Raw genomic sequence first — 22,881 nt, 5'->3', positions numbered from 1 at the left:
CAGTGCAGAGGCAGAGTTTAGAGCCATGGCTCATGGAGTGTGTGAACTTATATGGCTGAAGAGACTACTTCAAGACTTGAGATTTGACACTGAAGGCCCAATGAGACTTTATTGTGACAACAAGGCTGCTATAAGTATTGCCCATAATCCGGTTCAACATGATCGCACCAAACATATTGAGGTTGATCAACACTTTATCAAAGAGAAGCTGGATTCTGGTTGCATTTGTACTCCTTTTGTGAAGACAGGTGATTAAATAGCAGATATTTTCACCAAGGGTCTCATTCCTGGTCTATTCAGTACCTTATTGAGCAAGCTGGGAATGTATGACATTTATTCTCCAGCTTGAGTGGGAGTGTTAGAGTTTGTTAGTATTTTGTATAAGGGTAGTTCTGTCACTGTCTTGTTATAAGACATGACTTAAGTTGTATTTTTTCCTTTTCTTTCCTTATTTCCATTTACATCCTTAGGGAGGTTAGTGTAATTCTAGAAGTTATTAATGAAGTTAATATGTGTGTTGAGAATCTCTCAGCACACATAATCGTTTTCTCTCCAAACCCTTTTCTTCTTCTTCTCTTCTCCTCTCTTCTTCACCTGTGAATCTTGCCCAACTACTTGTATCTATCTATTCATAAAACCTAACTCTCTTTATCTTTCCTCTGTGTTACATGTTCCTATGTTCTCTACTAATTTGTTATCCATTAGTAGTTTAACTAGGGACTTAAACTGCAAAGTAATTTTTTCCCAACTCATTGTTTATTCCAGGACTAGGTAACGAGTCGTATAATTGCATGTGGTAAGGTGGTTGGTGGTTTGTAGGTGCTTGACAGTTCGCCAGCAGCATTGACGTCTCAGCTCTACTCTTCTGATTCTACATTTGCATTATTGGAATTAAATAAGTGACATCGCCGGTTGGGGCATCCACCATTGAGTGTCTTATCTACTTTATTTCCTAGTTTATTTAAACAATGTAATCCAAACAATTTTTCTTGTGATGCTTGCACTATGGCAAAACAAACTAGGAATGTTTACCCTATTTCTGATAGTAGAAGTGTGACTCCTTTTGGTTTAATACATTCTGATGTGTGGGGGCCAACCCGATGTGTTTCTACTTTTGGTTTTCGATGGTTTGTTACTTTTATTGATTGTTATAGTCGCACAACATGAGTATCTTTGATGCATAGCAAGAGTGATTTTTTAATTGTTTCCATCTATTTCATAAGATGGTTCAAACTCAATTTGATGCGAAGGTAAAAATTTTACGGTATGACAACGGCAAGGAATACATGGATGGAGCTTGTCACACCTACTTGGACTCTCATGGGATTATACATCAGACATCATGTGTCGATACTCCGGCTCAGAACGGTGTGGCTGAACGTAAGAACAGGCACTTGTTGGAGGTTGCACTCTCTCTTATGTTTGCCATGACTGTTCCCTCCCTTTTCTGGGGTGATGCCATCCTTGCAGCCACATACCTTATCAACTGACTTCCTTCCCGGGTCATCGGAGGTCGCCGCCCATTGGATGTTTTATTGGGATTATCTGCTTTTGTTGTTCCCCCCAAAGTTTTTGGATGTGTGGTCTTCGCAACAAACCATCATCCTTATGGGAAATTTGACCCCAAAGGTCTTCGGTGTATATTTCTTGGATATTCTGCTACCCAGAAAGGGCATAAGTGCTACCATCCTCCTACTAGGAAAATGCTTGTGACTATGGATGTTGTTTTTCGGGAGTTTGAAGCTTGTTTTGCACCACCGGTACCTCTTCACGGGGAGATTCCAAGTGATGAAGATGTACCTTTGATTGCTCCCCTGGATGTAAATGTTCTTACCATAGAGGATGTGTCTATTGAATTAGAAGATGGGATTACTAGTTAGGAACAAGGGCAAGGACAGAATGAGCAGCCTACAGTCCAGGGGGAGTCTAGAGAATCAAAAGAGTTGAAGACGTTCTTTAGTGGAACACACTTCCCTCCTCGTGGAACTTGGCACAAAGAGACCAACACCACTGCTCCCACACAATCAGTACCTACTCCAAGTTCTGCTCCTAGTCATCACTTTGGTAAGCCCATTCCTAATCCTAGTCTTGATTTACCCGTTGCTGTCCGAAAACCAAAGCGGAGTTGTACTCATCATCCAATTTCCAATTTTGTTTCTTATAATTCTCTTACTCCTTCATTCCATGCCTTTGTTTCTTCGCAATCCTCTGTTTCTATTTTTAATAATTGGCATGAAGCAATAGCCGAATAGAGATGGAAGGAAGCAATGACGGAAGAGATGCTTGCCCTGGAGAAAAATAAAACCTGGGATTTGACGGTCCTTCCACCAGGAAAGAAATCTGTTGGTTGTAAATGGGTCTTTGTAGTAAAGCACAATTCAGATGGGTCAGTGGAGAGATACAAAGCGAGGTTGGTAGCGAAAGGGTTCACCCAAACCCATGGAATCGACTACCAGGAGACCTTTGCCTATGTGGCAAAAATAAACACAATTAGTGTTATTATTTCTTGTGCAGTAAATCAAGGCTGAAATCTCCAACAGCTCGATATCAAGAATTCTTTCCTGCATGGAGAGTTGGAAGAAGATGTCTATATGGAGATCCTCCTGGCTTTGCTACTCTAGATACTCAGGGAAAAGTGTGCAAGTTGAAGAAGGCCTCATACGGTCTAAAGCAATCACCCAGGGCCTGGTTTGGTCTCTTCCACAAAGCCATGGTTGCTTATGGCTATAAGCAAAGCAAGGCTGACCACACGTTGTTTGTGAAGAAGGTGGGACAGCATATCACAATTCTGATCGTCTATGTGAATGACATAGTGATCACAGGAAGTGATGCACAAGAAATTCAGAAGTTGAAGAAGTATTTTGGTACAGAATTTGAGGTCAAAGATTTGGGTCGATTAAGATATTTCTTGGGAATAGAGGTTGCCTATTCAGCCGAGGGTATATCTCTTTCCTAGAGAAAATATACTGTTAGATATATGGCCAGAATACCGTGGGGGTATTCTGGACCTCTTTTCTTTGTTATTTTATTAGTTTTGTATTATGTGGTTTAGTCCCACATTGCTACCATACAGATGTTTACTGTTTTATTACTCTTATAAATAAAGAGTGCTTGGGATGAATAGATCATCCCAGCTTTCCCTAATTTTAAATCTGTCCACATGGTATCAGAGCAGATTTCGAGTTAGGGACAAAACCCCTCCTTCGAATTTCAGTTTTCTTCTCCCTCTCTCTTTCGATCTTCTTCTCTTCTAGTTCTCTCCTTCTTCTCCCTTGTTCTCCATTCCCATATAGGGCAGCACTGATGAGGTGATCATACGATCCAGTTGCTGCCCCCATTACCTCTTTTATGCACTATAATTCTGCTCAATAAGGACCTGCCAAGCCTGTCTGCGATATTGGATCTTCAGTTTTTTTGGAGCTTGCTTCTACAACAACTACAAGGCATTAACTCCTTCCTTTGAAGACCACAAACTGCAGCAGGATTTCTTTTTTTATTGGTTCAGTTCTTATCTACAGATTTGAAGACCTCCTTGAGATCGATCCTACTATCACAGGGTTTTTTTGCAAAACCCTGACACCTATCGATCTTGGAGTTGTTGTAGCCCAGTGTTCCTGATTTTTCTGCAGGCTGTTTCTTCCAGTATAGAGGGTTAATTGACCTCAGTTGAAGCCATTTTTCTGCAGATTTTTGGACTCCTTATTATCCTCATCGATTTCAGCAATTCAGGTTTTATCAAAAAACCCTGCCATTATCGATATAGGACTCTTCACTGCTGCTGTCTCTGATTTCTGGAGTTAGTTCAGCCTTCACTTGAAGACATTATTGGACTTCTTTACTGGCAGTATGGGTGACTCTCTCGATTCTTCAGCTACTTCAGATCAGCCACCTACCGATGGTCACCACAAGACTGACTACCACAGCTTCACACCAAATCCTATTAAACTTGATGGCTCGAATTACCTTTTATGGTCCAGGTCTGCCTCTTTTGCCATTGCTGGCCGTGGTCTCACCAGCCATATTAATGGCATTAGTGTTCAACCCTCGCCCCAGTGCCCGCTTCGGACAGTGGCTTGCTAATAATGGTGTTCTCATGTCCTACTTAATTGGTTCAATGACTACGATTTGCAAGATAACTTTCTTCTTCTGACACACGCATTTGGGCTGCTTGCAAGGAAACCTACGGGCAGCTTGGCAATGATGCCCGGTATATGAACTTAGGCAGAAGGTCCTCCATACCACTCAAGGTGAACTTTCAGTTTCGAAGTACTATGCTACTCTACGCAGTCTGTGGCAGCAATTAGACCACTTCTCTGACTTCCACCCGTCTACAGTTGCTGATATTGCTTCCTATAAGAAGCATGTGGACAAGATCAGGGTCTATGATTTTTTGGCTGGCTTGAATGTGGAGTATGATCCAATTCGTGTTCAAGTGTTGGGCCATAAGCCTTTTCCCACACTCGAACAATCTTATGCATTGGTTTCATCTGAGGAGAACCGTAGGGCTGCCATGTTGCACCCGCCTATTACTGATAGATCAGCTCTCAAGGCTGCTGCCCCGACCCCTTCTGCACCTAGTGGCACTGCTTCTCTTGGTGATTCTACTACAGGGACTGTTGTTTGTGAGCACTGTCACAAACCCTATCACACCAAAGAGAAGTGCTGGAAACTTCATGGGAAACCGGCTGATTTTGAAGCTAAACGGGCTGCCAAGACAAAGATAAAGACAAAGACCAAGGCCCATCGATCGAGATCACATTACAGCCCCTACTATCGACACCGGTCTATCCCAGATGATCTACAGGCCCTCCTACGTATGCTCAGGACTTCCGCTGCTGCTGCCTCTACTACATCAGCTACTGCCAATTCCTCAGCTCCTTCAGGTTCACACTTTGCCCGGTCAGGTATTCCATTTGTAGGTCATTGTGCTTCTGTGGCTTCCCATCCTTGGATCATAGATTCTGGAGCCACAGATCATATGACCGGTTCCTCTAGTCTGTTTCACAGATATTCTCCCACTTCTGGGAAAGATAAGGTCAAAGTGGTGATGGGTCCCTTTCTTGATATCCGGAAAAGGACTCATCAATCGCATTTCCTCTCTTCCCTTGTCTTCTGCTTTTACATATTCCTAATTTTACTACTAACCTTCTTTCCATTAGTAGTATTACTCGTGATCTTAACTGCAAAGTCATTTTTTTTCCATCTCATTGTGTGTTTCAGGATCTGGACTCTGGGAAGACGATTGGATTGGGTAAAGTGCATGGTGGCTTGTACCTGCTTGATGACGGTCGCTTCTCTCCACCACCATTGCCTTCTCCGCTGCATCAGAACTCCTTAGTCTCTTCTGAACTTTACCAGTGGCACTCTCGGTTAGGTCACCCCCTTTAGGAATTTTAGCTCATTTATTTCTAGTTTGGTCACCCTACATACTAAGGATGACTTTTTTGTGAGGCTTGTGTTCGCCAAAGACACGTTCAACTTATCCTATTTCAAATAAAAGGAGTTCTTCTTGTTTTAATTTGGTACATTCGATGTTTGGGGCCCTAGTCGCAAGCCCTCTATTTCTGGTCATCGCTGGTTTGTCTCTTTTATTGATTGTCATTCTCGGAACACTTGGGTATATCTTTTGCACACTAAAAATCAGGTTTTCTCATGTTTTCAGCATTTTCATAAGATGATTCAAACTCAGTTCCAAGCTACTCTCAAAATATTGAGAAGTGATAATGGAACCGAATTCTTGAATCACAATTTCAAAATATTTGGCTGATCATGGCATTATTCACCAAACTAGTTGTGTTGATACCCCGCCTAGAATGGTGTGGCAGAAAGAAAAAACCGCCATTTGTTGGAAATGGCCCGGGCTTTGATGTTTGCGAGGAATGTTCCTTCTCAATATTGGGGGGATGCGGTTCTCACTGCCGCCTATCTCATCAATAGGCTCCCTTCTCGGGTTCTTCATTCCCGTACCCCCTCTGATGTTTTACTGGGCCATTCCTCCTTTATTGTCCCTCCCAAAGTATTTGGGTGTGTGTGTTATGCTAGGGATACCAGATCTCCAGGCAAGCTTGAGCCTCGTGGGCTCCGTTGTATTTTCTTGGGTTATTCTCCAACCCAGAAAGGTTATAAGTGTTACCATCCCCCTTCCCGTCGTACCTTGGTGAGTATGGATGTTGTTTTCCATGAGACCCTTATTATTCTTCACCACCTCTTCAAGGGGAGAGTTCTAGTGAAGATGTGCCCTTTGAGATTCCTCCACTAGAGGTTCCTCTCGGATGCTGTCCAGCCTCCTTTGCCGCACCCACGGCCGCTGCCCAACCTCCTTTGGTCGATGCCCAACCTCCTTTGGATGATGTCCAACCTCCTCCGGCTGTTCCTCCCTCACCTAATGGGAATCCTTTACAGGGGGAGACCTTAGAAAATAGTATTGTTAATGTTCCTATTCAGGGGGAGCTGACTCCAGTCCAGAGAACTATTGGTGAATTTCAGAAAAGAATTGACAATTCCAACATACTCACCTACACAAGGGGCGAACCAACAGAGGGCGCTGAATCCACTTTAGCACCAATACCCATCCAATTGCTGGCTCCAGATCCAGATCCTCCATCTCCTGGTAATCCCTCTTCTTCCGACTTACCTATTGCTCACCGCAAAGGTACTAGGACTTGTACTTTACATCCCATATCTCGTGTTGTTTCTTATAGTTCTCTTTCTCCATCTTTTCGTGCTTTTGTATCTTCTCTTTCTTCTGTTTCGATTCCTAAAACTTGGCGGGAAGCATCTACGGATGGAAAGTGGAAGGCAACAATGTTGGAAGAAATGAGAGCACTACATAAAAATAATACATGGGAGCTTGTGACTCTTCCTCCGGAAAGAAACCAGTTGGATGTAGATGGGTCTTCGTGGTCAAACGTAAGGTGATGGTTCTGTGGATCGATATAAGGCACGTCTGGTTGCAAAGGGGTTCACTCAAACTTATGGAGTTGACTATCAGGAGACCTTTGCACCAGTGGCGAAGCTCAACACTGTCCGGGTGCTATTATCCTGTGCTGTAAATCTTGGGTGGGATCTTCAACAGTTAGATGTAAAGAATGCCTTCCTCCATGGGGAGCTTGAGGAGGAGGTATATATGGACATTCCACCAGGCTTCTCTGATGACAGGACCAAGGGCAAGGTCTGTAGATTGAAGCGTGCACTTTATGGACTGAAGCGTGCACTTTATGGGCTGAAACAGTCACCTAGGGCATGGTTTGGCAGATTTCACAAGGCTATGATTTCAGCAGGTTATAGGCAGAGTAATGCTGATCACACTTTGTTTATCAGACGAGTTGGTGACAAGGTAACTCTTCTCATAGTCTATGTGGATGATATTGTGGTCACTGGTAATGATGGTGATGCTATCAGGGAACTGAAGCTCCTCCTTGGCCGTGAGTTTGAGGTCAAAGATCTTGGTCCTCTGAAATATTTTCTAGGGATAGAAGTTGCTTGTTCTTCAAAGGGCATCTTTCTTTCTCAAAGGAAATATGTCCTTGATCTATTGATCAAACAGGCTGCTAGGTCATCATCCTTCGAGATACTCCTATGGAAGCTACTACAAAACTTAGGGAGAAAGAAGGTGAGCCTGTGACAAGGGTGTTTATCGGTTAGTGGGCAAGTTAATCTACCTTTCTCACACACGACCGACATTGCGATTCTTTGTGAGTTTGGTGAGCCGATTCATGCATGATCCCTATTCCTCTCATATGGATGCAAATCAGTCGTATTTTGAGGTATTTGAAGTCTGCTCCAGGAAAGGGAATCCTTCATCTCCCACGGGTCACCTTAAGATTGAAGCCTATACTGATGCCGATTGGGCTGGTTCTCCGACAGAAATCTATCTCTGCAGTTCTTGTTCCTTTGTTGGTGGGAACCTTGTCACGTGGCGTAGGAAGCGAGAATGTTGTGCGGCGTCCAGTCTTGGCCGAGTTTCATGCGATGGCCCAAGGAATTTGTGAACTTTCGTGGCTTAGAGGATTATTACAGGATATCGGTGTTGCTGTCCATCTTCCCACGATGCTTTATTGTGACAATAAAGCGGCCATTAGCATTGCTCATAACCCTGTCCAATGATCGTACTAAGCACGTGGAGGTTGACCGACATTTCATCAAGGAGAAGCTTGAGGCCGGCCTCATTTGTGTTCCTTTTGTGAAGTCTACTTGATCAACCGGCTGATGTGTTCACTAAGGGACCGAGTAGCAAGCTGTTTCATCCTATCTTAGTCAAGTTGGGCATGCATGATATATATGCTCCAACTTGAGGGGAGTGTTAGATATATGGCCGAATACCGTGGGGTATTCTGGACCTCTTTTCTTTGTTATTTTATTAGTTTTGTATTATGTGGTTTAGTCCCACATTGCTACCGTACAGATGTTTACTGTTTTATTACTCTTATAAATAAAGAGTGCTTGGGATGAATAGATCATCCCAGCTTTCCCTAATTTTAAATCTGTCCACATATACTCTTGACCTTCTTCTACCAAAAAAAAAAGTACTCTTGACCTTCTGAATGATAAAGGGATGCTTGGGTGTAAACTTGTCGATAGCCCTTTATAGCCTAACACACACTTGAAGAGCAAGGAAGGTGACCCTGTGGATAAGGGTAGTTATCAGAGGTTAGTTGGTCGGTTGATATATCTTTTCCATACCCGACCAGACATTGCATTTGCAGTGAGTGTTGTGAGTTAGTTAATGCATGACCCTCACTCTTCTCACATGGAGGCAGCGTACAGAATTCTAAGGTACCTGCAGTCTTCTCCTGGAAAAGGAATCTTGTATTCTCCTCACAGTCATCTTCAGATAGAGGCCTACATTGATGCAGATTGGGCAGGCAGCCCCGATGATAGAAGGTCAACATCTGAATATTGTACGTTTGTTGGAGGAAATTTAACTACCTGGAGGAGCAAGAAACAAGCAGTGGTTGCTCGGTCCAGTGCTGAGGCAGAATTTAGGGCTATGGCACAAGGGGTCTGTGAACTTCTATGGCTCAAGAGGCTTCTTCAAGATCTGGGTATGGTTGTTGATCTTCCTATGCAACTCTATTGTGACAGCAAGTCAGCCATTAGTATCGTCCATAACCTAGTTCAACATGATCGTACTAAACATGTTGAGATAGACAGACATTTCATCAAGGAGAAATTGGAGCAAGGAGTAATTTGTATTCCATTTGTTCAATCTAGTGAACAATTGGCAGATATTCTTACTAAGGGGATTAGTAGTAAGTTGTTTTGTTCTGTTATTAGCAAGTTGGGCATGTTTGATATGTGTGCACCATTGCACCAACTTGAGGGGGAGTGTTCTAATATGGGTTCGAAGGTAAAATTGTCCTTGTACCTATTCTAGAATGTTCCTTCTCTTATTATAAATAAAGAATGGCTGTAGTCACTCTAACTCAAGCCAGTATTCATGGATTTCAACAAGGCACAAGTAATGATTGGGAAGGGAATCCCTGGTTAATTTGCTTAATGATCTGTAGAGCTGTTAGCTGGGTAAAACACTAAAACAAGAGCATTTAAGTTTTTGGAAGGAGGTATTTTCTTTATGAAGATCTCCTAAACAAGATCCTACCTCTCTCCCCCAGCAAAAATTGCATGGACATCTGAGTCCATTTCAAAGTTAACTCCTATATTTGGCTGGTAACCCAGGAGAAATTGATTTCCCTTATTCCATTTATTATCTAGTGGTGATGGGCTTTCATACTGCTTACATGTCTATTCAACATTGCTTGGTTATTGCCTATTTTCAGCAGACACCTGGTACCATTTTCTTTGACATTTTCTAGTTGACTGTGTGCATCCACGATCAGTCAGGGAGCTAATTATCCAATAAGGAAGGTTTTCTGATGGTGACAGATTTCACTCAGTTTTTATGGAATTTAATTTTGTAGCTCTTGTATCTAAGTGTGTACCACTTACATTCGATTTGCATTGTTACTCCTTTTCTATAGATAGGGGCTCAAACATTTTCTTTGTTGATTACCAATAACAAAGCCACATGGAAAGTAGAACAATTCCTTGAATACTTTTGTGGTTCCCTGCAAGGTGATGTCTTGCAATTTATTAAAAAGTTTGACCAAACTGACGATGGGAAAGTTGCTAAAACAACCCTTCTGACCTATGTCTCTAACCCTGAGAAGGTCTTGGTCGAATTCACGAAACTCTTAAAATCTGAGTTTTGTGGTTACCATCACCCTGACAAGCTTGCAGAAGATGTCAGTTTTAATCTCACTAAGATTAAGCTAAATAATTTAAATGAATTTGAAGCTTTTTCTAAAAAATATATGTATCTTTTCCAATTATTAGATCCTACCAAATCTGATTATTGGAAGGAACAATTCTTTCCTAAACTTCCTCCTCCTTGGGATGAACTATGTCATACGACATACCCTGGATTCATCAACGATTCCAAATCCGTTGATACCCTTGGCAACCGAATCAATTTCGTGTTTCGCCATATCTTAGATCACTGTTTAAAGGCACGCGCTGCCAAACAGTTAAAACAGAAGGTCTCCCCTGGCCTCTGTAAAGATCTTCTTCAAAACGAATTTGAGTTTGGTACCAAGCCATCTCATTTCTCCAAATCCAAGTCTTTCAAATCCTTTCCTTTTCGTTCTAAGAAACGAAGGTATCATTGGAAGAAATTCCATAAAAAAGACTTTCCTTTTAAGGACTTTTCTTCGTCCAAGAACAAACGTTTCACCAAAAAACGTTTTGTTTCTAAACGTACCCCTTACACTGGTAAAAAGGACAAATCTCAATGTACCTGCTACCTCTGTAATGAAAAGGGCCATTTTGCCAATGAATGCCCTAATAAATCCAAGAATGCCCGTAAAATGATTCGTTACCTAGACGAATGTAATTACGAGATTCTTTTCTTCTCCGAAGTTTCTGACCCCACAGAACTTCTCTATGAAGTCTTCTCTGAATCGGATTATTCTGATTCTGATGACGACTCGTCCGATTTCATCTTCATGGAAGACGAATCCCCTACCGATTCGACTCCTGTTGAAATCCAACCGATTCCCTCTTCTGAAAACGACTCGGTTTCTCTTTCTCACCTCATTCGGGAAGATGTCTCTTTTGACCCGAATCTCTTCACCAAGCTTAAATCCATTAAGCATGACGAGGTTTACAAGCTTTCCAAACTTAACCTCTGGTCTCGACGTTTCTTCGACCAAGCAAGTGGCAACTCCACTGCTCAGTCTACAGATGATGCGTCCCTTGAGATCTCCCTGTTCAATCCGGCTCAAATCCAACGTTTGGTCGCCAAACATCCGCGTTTGAGATACCTTCACATTGGTCTCATTCAGATTGAACTCACTGCTCTCTTTCGTCAAGGCATCGATACTCCTATTATCATTGCTGTCTTTGACAAACGATTCCTTTCTGACCCAATCAATGCCTTAATCGGTGGAATTGAGTCAAACCTTATTCACGGTTCGGTCTGGTTCAAACTTAGACCCAACTTCTTCCTCTCTGTCCAGGATCCCAACCTTTGTGATTCAGTGGTTCTTAAAATTAAGACCCAATGGACTGGCATGAAAGCAGACAGCCATAACATCGCTGTTAGCTGGAAATGTTTGCACGAATTAACTAACGTTACTTCTACCAAACTATTGCCTCTTCCGGATAAACGGTTCGTCGAACTCTTCGAACCAAAACCTTTCGAACACGAGATTCAACCTCGTTTACTCGATTGGCATGATATCCAACTTCCCCAGGAATGGATGCTCTCCGATATTCTTGATACCCCTCAAAATATCACTGCTCCTTCTCCTCCTACCTTTGAACTACAGGCTTCTGGAAATAATATCTATTTCCGCCGACGTTCTACTGGTTCTCCTTCTCCGGCTCGAACTTCGAGTACTCCTTCTCTTAGATCCGCCCTACCTGGCTCATCTAATACCTCGATTGGCTCTTCTTCTCGCCATTCAGTTTCTTCTTACGTTCCACGCAACTTGCCTGGAATCAACCCACAGAACTGGATACCTCCTTCTGCTCGAGCATTCAAAGCTCCTCTTCGTAAAGATTTTTCTGACACCGATTCTACTGCTGTCATTAATCTCTTTCATCGGTATGTCACCTCCGATACCGATATTTTCTTTCAATCTAATCAAAACCCCAAAAACTACACCTATGTTAAGGGTCATTTTGATTTTTCTGGTTTCAAACCCTACACTCTCGATGTCCTCTTGGATACCGGTGCTACCGGCTGCATTTGTAAATCAACTGCACTTCCTGGCCATCTCTGGGAAAAATTGGAACAACCCACGTATATTAGTGGTGTTTCGGGTCCCACAACGACCCTTGAGTATAGAGCTCACAATATCCCAATCTACTTCCAAAACAAGCGATTTATAATTCCAAAAATTACTTGTTTTCCCACTATGCATGGTGATTTCATCCTTGGTACGAACTTTATGCATAAGTATCTACCCTTCATCTTGCATTCTGATTCTGTTCAAATACACCATCCCTCTGGTGCTATTTCTCTTCCCTTACTGCTCTCTCACAAAGCTGTTTGTGATGATTTCAGTTTTATCCCTCAACGGATTTCTTCTTCCGTTCTTCAACAGGTTTCGTCTGTTGATTGGTCACAGTCTGTCACCTCTGCCATTTCTCATTGGCTCCTTGACAAACTCTCTTCTCACTTTACTGACCAACCCCTCCTTCATTGGGAAAAAAGCCCGCGTTGGTGTTCTATCCAACTCACTAATCCTAACACGATTATTCGGGTAAAACCCATTCTCTACATCAAAGCCGATATCGAAGAATTCGATAAACAGATCTCCGAATTATTGGCTCTCCGACTTATTGAACCCTCAACAAGTCCCCACTCTTGCCCAGCTTTTATGGTACGCAATCATGCGGAAATAAAACGTGGCAAAGCCCGTATGGTTATAAACTATAAACGTTTAAACCAACACATTGTCTTCGACGGATATTTCATTCCGCGAAAAGACGTTCTTATCCACCGTGCCAAACAGGCTAAGATTTACAGTAAGTTTGACTTAAAATCTGGCTTCTGGCAAATTAAGCTCACTGAGGATTCCAAACCTCTCACCGCTTTCTCCACTCCTTTTAATCGCCATTACCAATGGACGGTTATGCCCTTCGGATTATGTATTGCCCCTCAAGTGTTCCAACGTTGGATTGATTCCATCTTTGGTTCCCTCTCTTTTTGTGTAGCGTATATAGACGACATCCTCGTCTTCTCCGATTCCCCTACTGAACATACGAAACATCTTCGTATCATCAGTGATTTATTCCTTACCCATGGAATAATCCTTTCTCCCACGAAAATCGAACTCGAAAAAACTCGAATCGAATTTCTTGGTCTCATCCTTAGTGATCAAGGCCTCCAACTCCAAGATCACATCCTGATTAAAATCAAGGATTTTCCCCCTGTCCTCCGTGACAAACAGCATCTTCAACAGTTCCTCGGTATCTTAAACTATGGACGCAATTACATAAAAGACCTCTCAACCAAAGAAAAAAGTCTTTTATTAAAATTGAAAAAAGATGTTGACTTTTCTTGGACCCCATCTGACACACAGATCGTCCTTGACATACAGACCGAGATTACCCAATCTTGTCCGTCTGTTTACTTCCCTCTTGCTGGTGATCTCTTGATCTTAGAGACAGATGCTAGCATCAACATTGGGCTGTGTCCAAAGCACGACCCCTCAAAACCCTTCGATGAGCAAATTTGCGGATACAACTCGCAAGTTTACCCGGCTCGTGAATTATAATATTTATGAAAAGAAATTCTCGCCATTGTCAATGCTATTCAACGGTTTAGAATTTATCTTTTACCTGAGAAGTTTCTTATTAGAACTGATAATCAAGCGGTTCGTGATTTTCTTAAAACCAAAATCAAAGAAACTAATTCTCGCCGTATTAATTGGGCTAACTGATTAACTAATATCGATATGAAATTGTACATGTTAAAGGCAATCGACAATTTTTGGCTGATTATCTTAGCAGGCCGCCGACAACATGAATCCTCGGCATCCCCCTGATAAGGGTAAAGGTAAAGCTCACGCGACACCACATCGCAAGAGCAAAAAGCAAGCCTCTTCTCTTGGCTTACTCCCTACCCCCCGTGGTGGTATTCTCATTAGAGAACCCCAAGTAACAGCGGCAGTACCTACCCAATGGACTCCCCCTGGTTACACTCGAGTTCCTGCCACAACAGCGGAATTCTCTCCTTCCCCTTCTCAGCCATTTAGTCCCTATTTCTTCCCCGGAAATAGTCAAGAACAGGACAGTCAGGATCCTTTTTATTTGTGGAATATATCCCCAGCCAGCTACTCCCAGATTGTACAACAACAATCAGCGGCTAATATTCCGCCTTCAATTTTTGGTCAGTCGGTCTCCAACACCACTGATTTCTTTCATCACGATGGCATACCTACCAAGTGGTACCATCAGTTGAATACTTTGTGGAAGACGCAGGTTGCCGGCCAGAAAAAGCCGTTTCGTACTGCTCTTACCGCCTTCTCCAAGGCTCTTGGATCTTTCTATGCCAAGCAGCTTAGCCTTCAGTCTATTGTACTCGACTCAATTAGACAAACTGATTGGGACGATGTTACTTCCCCTGAGAAAGTACACAGCTTTCTTCAGATTGCAGATTGTATCGAAGATCATTTAAAAGATGCTCTCTTCCATAAAGCATACAAAATCTGCTTATATTTAAAAGCTAAAGAAATTCTCCCCCGGGAAATATTTCCAATGATACAACGTCATTGTGATCATGCCCAATACCAGCGCTATCAAGATTTTATGCTGGAATTTCCCAAAAACATAATACGGACGGAACAACATAATCAGCACCGTCTTATCTTCTACCCTGGCTCCGAACCCTGGAGTATTGCTGCTGTTGAATGGGGACTAGTAGGCCAACTGGTCTTCTCTAGTGATAATACTACTGTCCTCGACCAATTGCCCATGATGATCAGAACTATGGTCTCCCATGCTGTCGCCAATTGGAGATTCTCTGGTGGACTTGACTTCACCATCTACAGCACCCTCGGCTGGTGTGAACGCGAACGCTTCTTCCAGCCCTATCAGCTCTGGCATCTCCGCCCTGCCGCTTGCTACGCCTTCACCAACCCTACTCTGGTTACAGATGAAGCCGAAGCCCTGCATATTGCTAATTTGCAGATCCATGCGGAAAGCCTGTACAAACAGTCCTTGATCGCCTTACACAAAGAAGCTCTTGGACTCACTCATCCCAACGGTTGTCCACGATACCGTTACCTTGTCTCAGACGGACGACGACTCTTCGTCACCCAGTTCATGATGGATTATGAAATCCCTGATGAAGTTGCTGCCGATACATTCCAACTGATCGACCAGCTCCAGACACTCTCTCCCGTCCTCGACATCCCTGGCACTCTCCTTGCCGATGTTGCCGAAGCCGTTGAAACCATGGCTGCAGCCGACGCCGCAGAACTTGCTGCTCAAGAAGCCGCCGCTGCTGCTCTCCTCAACGAGCCCAATCCTCTCTTTGCCGGTCACGACGAAGATGACATCAATCTCGGATCAGACTAACGTCATCCCTGCCGTCATCACCATGGTCCCACATGAACAGTGCCGCCGCCCTACGTCACCTGACGTCAACAAACAGTGCAGCCGCCCTACGTCACCCATGACGTCATTCGGACCCATGAACAGTGCTGAATAGTACCCGCCGCCCTACGTCAGCACACGTCAGCAGTTACTATTCCGGAATTGAAATAAAATTTTGGAATCCGTAACCGACCTCTCCTCCTATATAAGGCAGCTCATTTCTTCAGAGAAAGCAGACCTAGCTCCGCCAGCTCTCGAGTTCCGCCTCTCGCCCCCTTCTATCTCTATTTCGATACCTTCTTTAAGGATCGACCCCCTGTATGTAAATTGGTATCAAAGCCTTAGTACGCTCTTTTTTCTTTTCTTTGTAACCGCACCTGACCAAACAGGTATAGCATTTGTTAATGATCTCTAGATAGTATCGAGGATCTACCAAGGATCGTCAATCCTATCTTCAGATCTGCAACAGAGTGAAAGAGGCAGACTTATTGCCAACTACTTGTAAGGATATGCACATATATTGAAGTTTCTTTTATGTATTTCTTTGCTGTTCTTTGTTGAGACTCATGCGCACACAACCGAAGACTATCTGCGAAGTGATAGATCGCTGAGGGTTACCCCCTTTGAGTACTGCGAAGGTCGTTTTATCGATCTAGAGTTCCGGTTAGCACACACACAGGCTGGTTTATTTGCTGTTTATTTCTTTGCTTTTATCTTGTGATTTCCACGGCCATATATTTGCATAGGAGATTGATGTCCTGAGGAACACCAGGTTGGAAGAACCGTACGTGTTTAGGACCCTTGTCTCTCCCAGTATTGCAAACGGGTTTAGCCCCCAGGAAATCATCTTTTTAATTGCTTAGGTAATACATGGCTTCTTTTCCTCCTTGTTTTTGTGATGACCCACTCATCCCTTATGACCACAGTATTCACGCACAGCACGATCGCACTAGCACTAGCGGTGCTTTAAATTTCTTGATAGATCTCACATTAGAACATAATGAAAAAATATCAAAAAAATTAGATACTACTCTCACTCTCTTGTCAGATCTGGTTGGCACCCAACCAGAACCACCCCCTGAGTACCCTCCCCGGGCTACTTTTCTTGTGATTAGCACTTTCAATGAGGATTCTTCTTCTACACCTCCTCCTCCTGATGATAATTATATTTATCATAAGGAAATTATGGATCATTGGAAAGATCGGTATAAAGACTCCACTGATGAGTCAGACAAAACCCGTCTTCTCTCCATGATGCAACAATTCTATGTTGAGAACCAACAGAGTTTTGTCGCACATAATTTCGTGCTTTTCTCTGACGATGACGACGACGACGACATTCTTAACGAATCGTCCTCTGACTCCGCCTCGTCCTCCTCTGACTCCGACTTTGAGTCACCCTCCGAGTCTATTCCCGACTCATCTCCTGTTACCCACAGTACCCCCACTGTCGGTGCATCTTCTTCTAAACGCAAGGTCGGTCCAACAGACCATCTTGACACTGATGCGGACTTTCAACCCCACAATGTCCTTTATAGCATCCCCCCCTTTTTTGTTTTCCCAAGATAATTGTTATTACTTCTGATCAGAAGATGAGAGAAAAAGATAGAAAATAAAAAAAGAAGACAGGAAACAAATACACACCATATGTTTTTTGCCCTCTCCACTCCCCCTTCCTGAACTCCATTGAGGCTTGGTGAGAGCAGAGATCATTTTCTAGAGAATCTTTTTGTAATTTGAATGATGATTGAATTGTTCTTTTTCCTCCTTTCAACACACTACTGGTTTATCAATTCATATTTACTGTCCTCCAGAATTTCAATTTCTTTTCATGCCTCTTTTGTTATTGAAGCTTTTTGGCACATTTTGTTGTTTTCGTTTATTAATGCCATCAAAAAAATTTCCTTTAATATTAATCTTCATTATACAAATACTGCACTTACATTTTCAAATTCTGTGTTCTGAGTTCATGTTTTGGCAAGTTCCCAGCTTGAAGAATACGTTCTGAGACTAATTTTTGTGTGGCTCTGCAGGTAGATTTAGCTAAAAGACACTGTTTTCCAGTTTATTGGCTTGGAGAAAATCGGCGTGTTTTAAGGGGTCACTGGTTTGCTCGCGAAGGTGGTCTTGATTGGCTTCCATTGCGTGAAGATGTTGCTGAGCAATTGGAATTTGCGTATCGCAGTCAGGTACATCTGGCCACAAGTTCTTAAAGTCATATACTCCCTTATGTGGATCATTTTCCACATCAAGTTTGTACATTTGTTTTTGGTTTATCTTTGGGTATTTATCAGTTTCCAGTTTATGAATTCATGTAGCATACCTTTTCACAAATTCAAGCTCAAGGTCACAGATAATCTAGTCTACATGTATAGATGCAGTGGTGTGTTTTGCTCCATTTTCATGTGCTATATATTTTTTTTTGGTTAATAAAGAATTCATTACCAAAGAAGAAAATATACAAGGGGACCCCATACGAGAAAAAGAGAAAGAGAAAGAGAAAGAACCCAGGCAAACAAGCTAGACAGGGATCCATCTACCCTTCAAGGGGGAGGGGCAACGGGCTGCAAAATAGAGAGGGGGAGACCCTTAACCTGTAAAGAATAACTGAGTCTGGAGCAACCTACTCTATATATGCAGGAAATCAGGAATATGTAAACTGTTAATATAATTTGGCTTTGAAATAATTTTCATGTGAATTCCAGATTGTGCAAATCCATTATACTTGATCTTTTATGAGTCCTAAGAATTTTTTCAAATAATGTTGGAATACATATTGCATCCAGGTCTGGCATCGAAGAACATTTCAACCATCAGGCCTTTTTGCAGCTCGAGTAGATTTACAAGGTTCTATCCAAGTATGTACTCATTTTGCTTTGCGATGATTTGAAGTTCATTACGCTTTTTTTTCCCTCATCAGTGAATCCTCTAATTTCATGTCATTTCACTACTCACTAATTGAATTTAACTTGGCCTACGTGTATAGGGGTTGCACGCCCTTTTCACTGGGGAAGATGACACTTGGGAAGTTTGGATGAATTACGATGCCTCTGGTTTTTCAAATGTTGTTGGTTTTAGAGGAAATGGCATTAAATTAAGGCGTGGATATTCTTCATCTGGGTCTCTGAAACCAACTCAGGTTTTCCTTTTGAAACATTTGCTTGTTCCTTTTAATCTCATGTTTCCATCTATGCTTAGCAAGCCACATTAATACTCATGAAACTCTATTCTTTATTCCTTGAAATATATATATTTTTTGGTTGAAACAATATAAATGAAGATCAAAAGAGATTACATAGTTCAGAAAGGTTACAAACACCCTTGGAACCTAACTTCGAAATTCTAGCTTTGTTGGCTGTAAATAATATGAGAAAAGAAAGAGAAAAACAAAGAAAACTGTATTCTCCCACTTAACTTCATTAAATAAACATTACTAAGAGCATAATAGGAAAATAACCAAAATAAATAACACAAAATATACCTAAATTACCCTCCTCTCTCCTCTCGGTATTAGCGCCAGGTGCTAATACTGAGACTCACAAAATCTCAATAACAATGGCTAAAACATGGGCTGGCTGTATCATATCCCTGTTCAATTTATTTACAACAACTGATTCAAAATAGTAAAAAGATTAGTGATAGTATAAACCAAGTGATAAAGAGTCCATGGCCATTGGCAAAAATTCTCTTTCTTTAACCACATGGTGAGATTTTCTGAGTCTGTCCATACTGCTAGGCGCTTGATGCCTTGTTCTTTTGCTGCCCGAAGTCCCTGTTCAATTGCCTTTCTTTCTGCTTTATTTGCAGAATCTAGATTACCATAATCAAAGGAACAATGAAACAATTCTTTATGAATCATTAACATGGACGCCCAACCTCATTTAGATATGGGGTGAAAACTCCCATCATTGAGGAGTAAGCAATGATCAGCAGGCAGAACTGGATGGAAGAAGGCTGTGAGGGAAGGCTGAAGGGCCCAGGGTCAGGTGATAGATTTTCGGTTGATAATACTGTTAGAATATATGTACTCCAGAATACCATGGGGGTATTCTGGTCCTTTTGGGGGTATTTTTATGTTATTAAGTGTTATTAGCTTATGTCGGCTATGTGGGTTTTAGTCCCACATCGCCTAACTTCTATTATTTGTAACTTCTCCTCTATTATAAATAGAGGGGCCTTTCTCTCATTAATACAAGCCATTCCATTATTTTATTCCCTCTCTTTGACCCACGGTTCAACCAACATGGTGTCAGAGCTGGTTTGATCTAGGTTAGAGAGAAAAACCCTATTTTCTCCCTTCTTTTCCTCCAATCGATCTCTCCTCCTCTTCTCCCTTTTCTCGTTTTTTCCTGCTCCTGTTCTTTCTCCCTTTCAGCCCAAAAACAGGGGCAGCACTAATGAGGTAAACATAATATCGATGATTTAGTGCTGCCCCCCTTTCTCTTCTATCGTTTTTTATTAAAAAACCCTGCTGGAAGCCTCATCTGCGATTTGGAGTTCCCCTTCTTTGAGATCAGATCTCTATAAACCTGATCCTCTAACTTAGGAACACCCTATGCAGCCTTTTTCCAGCCCTATTCTACCCTATTCCTAAACCTAACTTCCCTTTTTCTTTATCTCCATCTTTTCTTAATTTTTTCCAGCCTCAATCCCCAAATCGATCTCACGTTGTCAGGGTTTTTCCAAAACCCTGACTCCACTCAATTTTGGGGTTTCCCTTGTCAGATGCAGCCAATATTTCAGGGATAATTCCCAACTAATCCAAGCCCTAATCGACCTCAGTTTGAAGACAATTTGATGGCTGGATTTGTCCCTATAGCAAAATCTTTACATCCTGCCTTTTATGGTTCCCTGTTAAAACCCTAACTCAAATCGATATTAGGGTTACAAGTTTGATTTCTTGCTGCCTTTTTTAGGGATGATTACTCCATCTACTGAGACCACTCGACCTCAGTATTAGCCTCTTTCCAAGTGTTTGAAGACCCCTAACCCCAATCGATCCTTCTTTTCAAGGTTTTTTTCAAAACCCTGACCCATATCGATTTTAGGGGTAGGGTTGTTTGCTGCTATTGGAGTTTTTTGTTAATGTTTCTACCATCAAGAAGGACATTCTACTTCAACTATTTATGGCTTGAAGAAGGTCTACTGCACAAGATAGCTGCTGCCCTCCTTTTTTACGATTTTTTGGTATTTCTCCCACATGAAGATCCAGTCTCAATTACCAAGGAGATTGATCATTCGAACTGGAGATCCATTTCAGCAGTTGTGGTTAGCATGTATTACAATAAGCCAGCACCTTTGACAAGTCATCCTCACTTTTGTTGAAGCCCCCTTCCCTACAATCGATATTCACTTTCAGGGTTTTTTACAAAACCCTGGCTATAATCGATCTAAGGGTTAGGGCAGTCCACTATTGCTGATTTTTTGAGGAGAGTTCTATAAACATCAAGGGAGTATTTAGCCCATGATTCAGCATCTTACATCAGTTTTTTTTGGTAAACATTACAGTTCATTCTGTTGGCTTGGTTCCTTCAATTGTCAACCGATTTCTCTTACTTATTCTTCTATGGCTGGCTGCTTCAACTGCCTATGGATTTGTCTGGTTATTTATCTTGTCTTTGTTGGTTATTTTGAGCTTCACTACCTATCTGGCTGGTATTATTGATTGACTTCCATCAGCATGACTAGTTGATGTGTTACTGCTGCCTTCAAGTGGCATACTGTTGCCCTATGATTATGACTGAGTTTCTTCTTATTGGAGATCGAATTTCTTTCGTTATGGTAGACTCGAATCTGCTACCCTGGAGATTAGCTTCTTTGGGACTACAACAGTGTGTTCTGCGGTTATTGGCTGCACCTACAAACCTATTCAGTTATGTGGAGCCTTTTTGGTTTAAATCCAGCATACTTTGGAGCTTGAATCATAGCATTGTTACTGATTCAGATCTGATCTAGTTTTTGTTGAAGCTTCTTTATTCAGTTGCTTCCGGATATCTTCGTTAGTACTGTTTAGCATGTGGGAGTTTCCACCTTGGAGTTTTTCGCACAATTGCTCCTCCCTGTTTGAAGATTGATCAAGCCTTGAAGACTGGAGCCTTTCCTTACTTCAAATCAGATCTGTATACTTGTCAGATTTGAGTACTGGAGTTAGGAGTTTCTCCCCTACAGGAGTTTCCATCAAAAGTGTTTGTTTGATCGATGGAAGATGGTTGGATCTTTATATGTTGCATAAGTTACTCCTACTTCATTATCCCATTGCTGTTTTTCCTTCACCACCTCCCAAAACATACCTTTGGCATTCCCCATAACCACCTTGGAAGTTAATGGTATTCTCTTTACCATTTCTTCTTTTTCCATTACCCTTGGCAGCCATTGACAAATTCTGGAATGTTTGCCCTATCTCTAAAATCATCTTTCTTATGTCCACGTGCACTACACGTGAGGGGGGGATTATATACAGTATACCTGTAGCCATTGCAGAGAGCAGATCATGCAAGGACACTTGGTGCAAAACATAGAAGGTCAGAGGTTTCCCCATTGCCAATGGGTATCTACTTTGTTATTGGGTTAAAGTTTATCATAAGGGGGAGGTTGGCCTTAAAGTTTTGAAGGTGTTTGGTTATTGCCTGTCCATATGAGATCCTACAGTTTGGTTGCTTTTTCCGCTGCTTAATCTTCTTTACTACTGCTTGACTCATTTGCCGGCTGCCCTAGTTGCTTATCTTCAAGATTATAATTCAGAAATTCATTATTGGACAAAGATTGGTGAGAGATGCCTTTTTACTGCTAAAGTCTGTCCAAGTTTGAAGGTCTAATTTTTTCAAGTTCTTGAAGGTCTGTTTGGGAGCTGCATTCATTTTGGAGCTGGATTCTACTACAACTTTTTCCCATTTTATTCAAGTTGGGCATTAGTACCTTGTATGTGCCAACTTGAGGGGGAGTGTTAGCATTGTTATGGAGAGAGTTTTTTTTTTTCCTTTCTTTAGTAGAGAGTTTTTTCTTTAGTCCACGGTGGATCTTCCTTCTTTCATATTTGTATAATCCAGCGTGAGGGGGAGTGTTAGAATATATGTACTCCAGAATACCGTGGGGGTATTCTGGTCCTTTTGGGGGTATTTTTATGTTATTAAGTGTTATTAGCTTATGTCGGCTATGTGGGTTTTAGTCCCACATCGCCTAGCTTCTATTATTTATAACTTCCCCTCTATTATAAATAGAGGGGCCTTTCTCTCATTAATACAAGCTGTTCCATTATTTTATTCCCTCTCTCTGACC

The 22,881-nt window shown here is 42.0% G+C and overlaps 1 protein-coding gene across 4 annotated transcripts in view; it reads left to right on the top strand.

Annotated features, from left to right (window-relative positions):
- Window positions 1–22,881, top strand: part of LOC122667594 (phospholipase SGR2) — a 112,815-nt gene that overhangs the window by 14,097 nt on the left and 75,837 nt on the right. For all 4 annotated transcript variants that reach the window (XR_006333819.1, XR_006333820.1, XM_043863928.1 and 1 more), the window contains exons 4-6: window positions 17,640–17,795; window positions 18,393–18,464; window positions 18,593–18,745. Coding sequence is in view for 2 of the 4 variants with exons in the window: in XM_043863928.1 (XP_043719863.1) it covers window positions 17,640–17,795; window positions 18,393–18,464; window positions 18,593–18,745 (381 nt within the window). In the remaining 2 variants the exon portion in view is untranslated. The remainder of the gene's footprint in view (window positions 1–17,639; window positions 17,796–18,392; window positions 18,465–18,592; window positions 18,746–22,881) is intronic.

The sequence above is a fragment of the Telopea speciosissima genome, chromosome 7 (genome assembly GCF_018873765.1).
Source record: "Telopea speciosissima isolate NSW1024214 ecotype Mountain lineage chromosome 7, Tspe_v1, whole genome shotgun sequence".
Taxonomy (NCBI): Eukaryota; Viridiplantae; Streptophyta; class Magnoliopsida; order Proteales; family Proteaceae; genus Telopea; species Telopea speciosissima.
The sequence above is the reverse complement of the archived record's forward strand: the minus strand, read 5'-3'. Positions and strand labels throughout refer to the sequence as shown.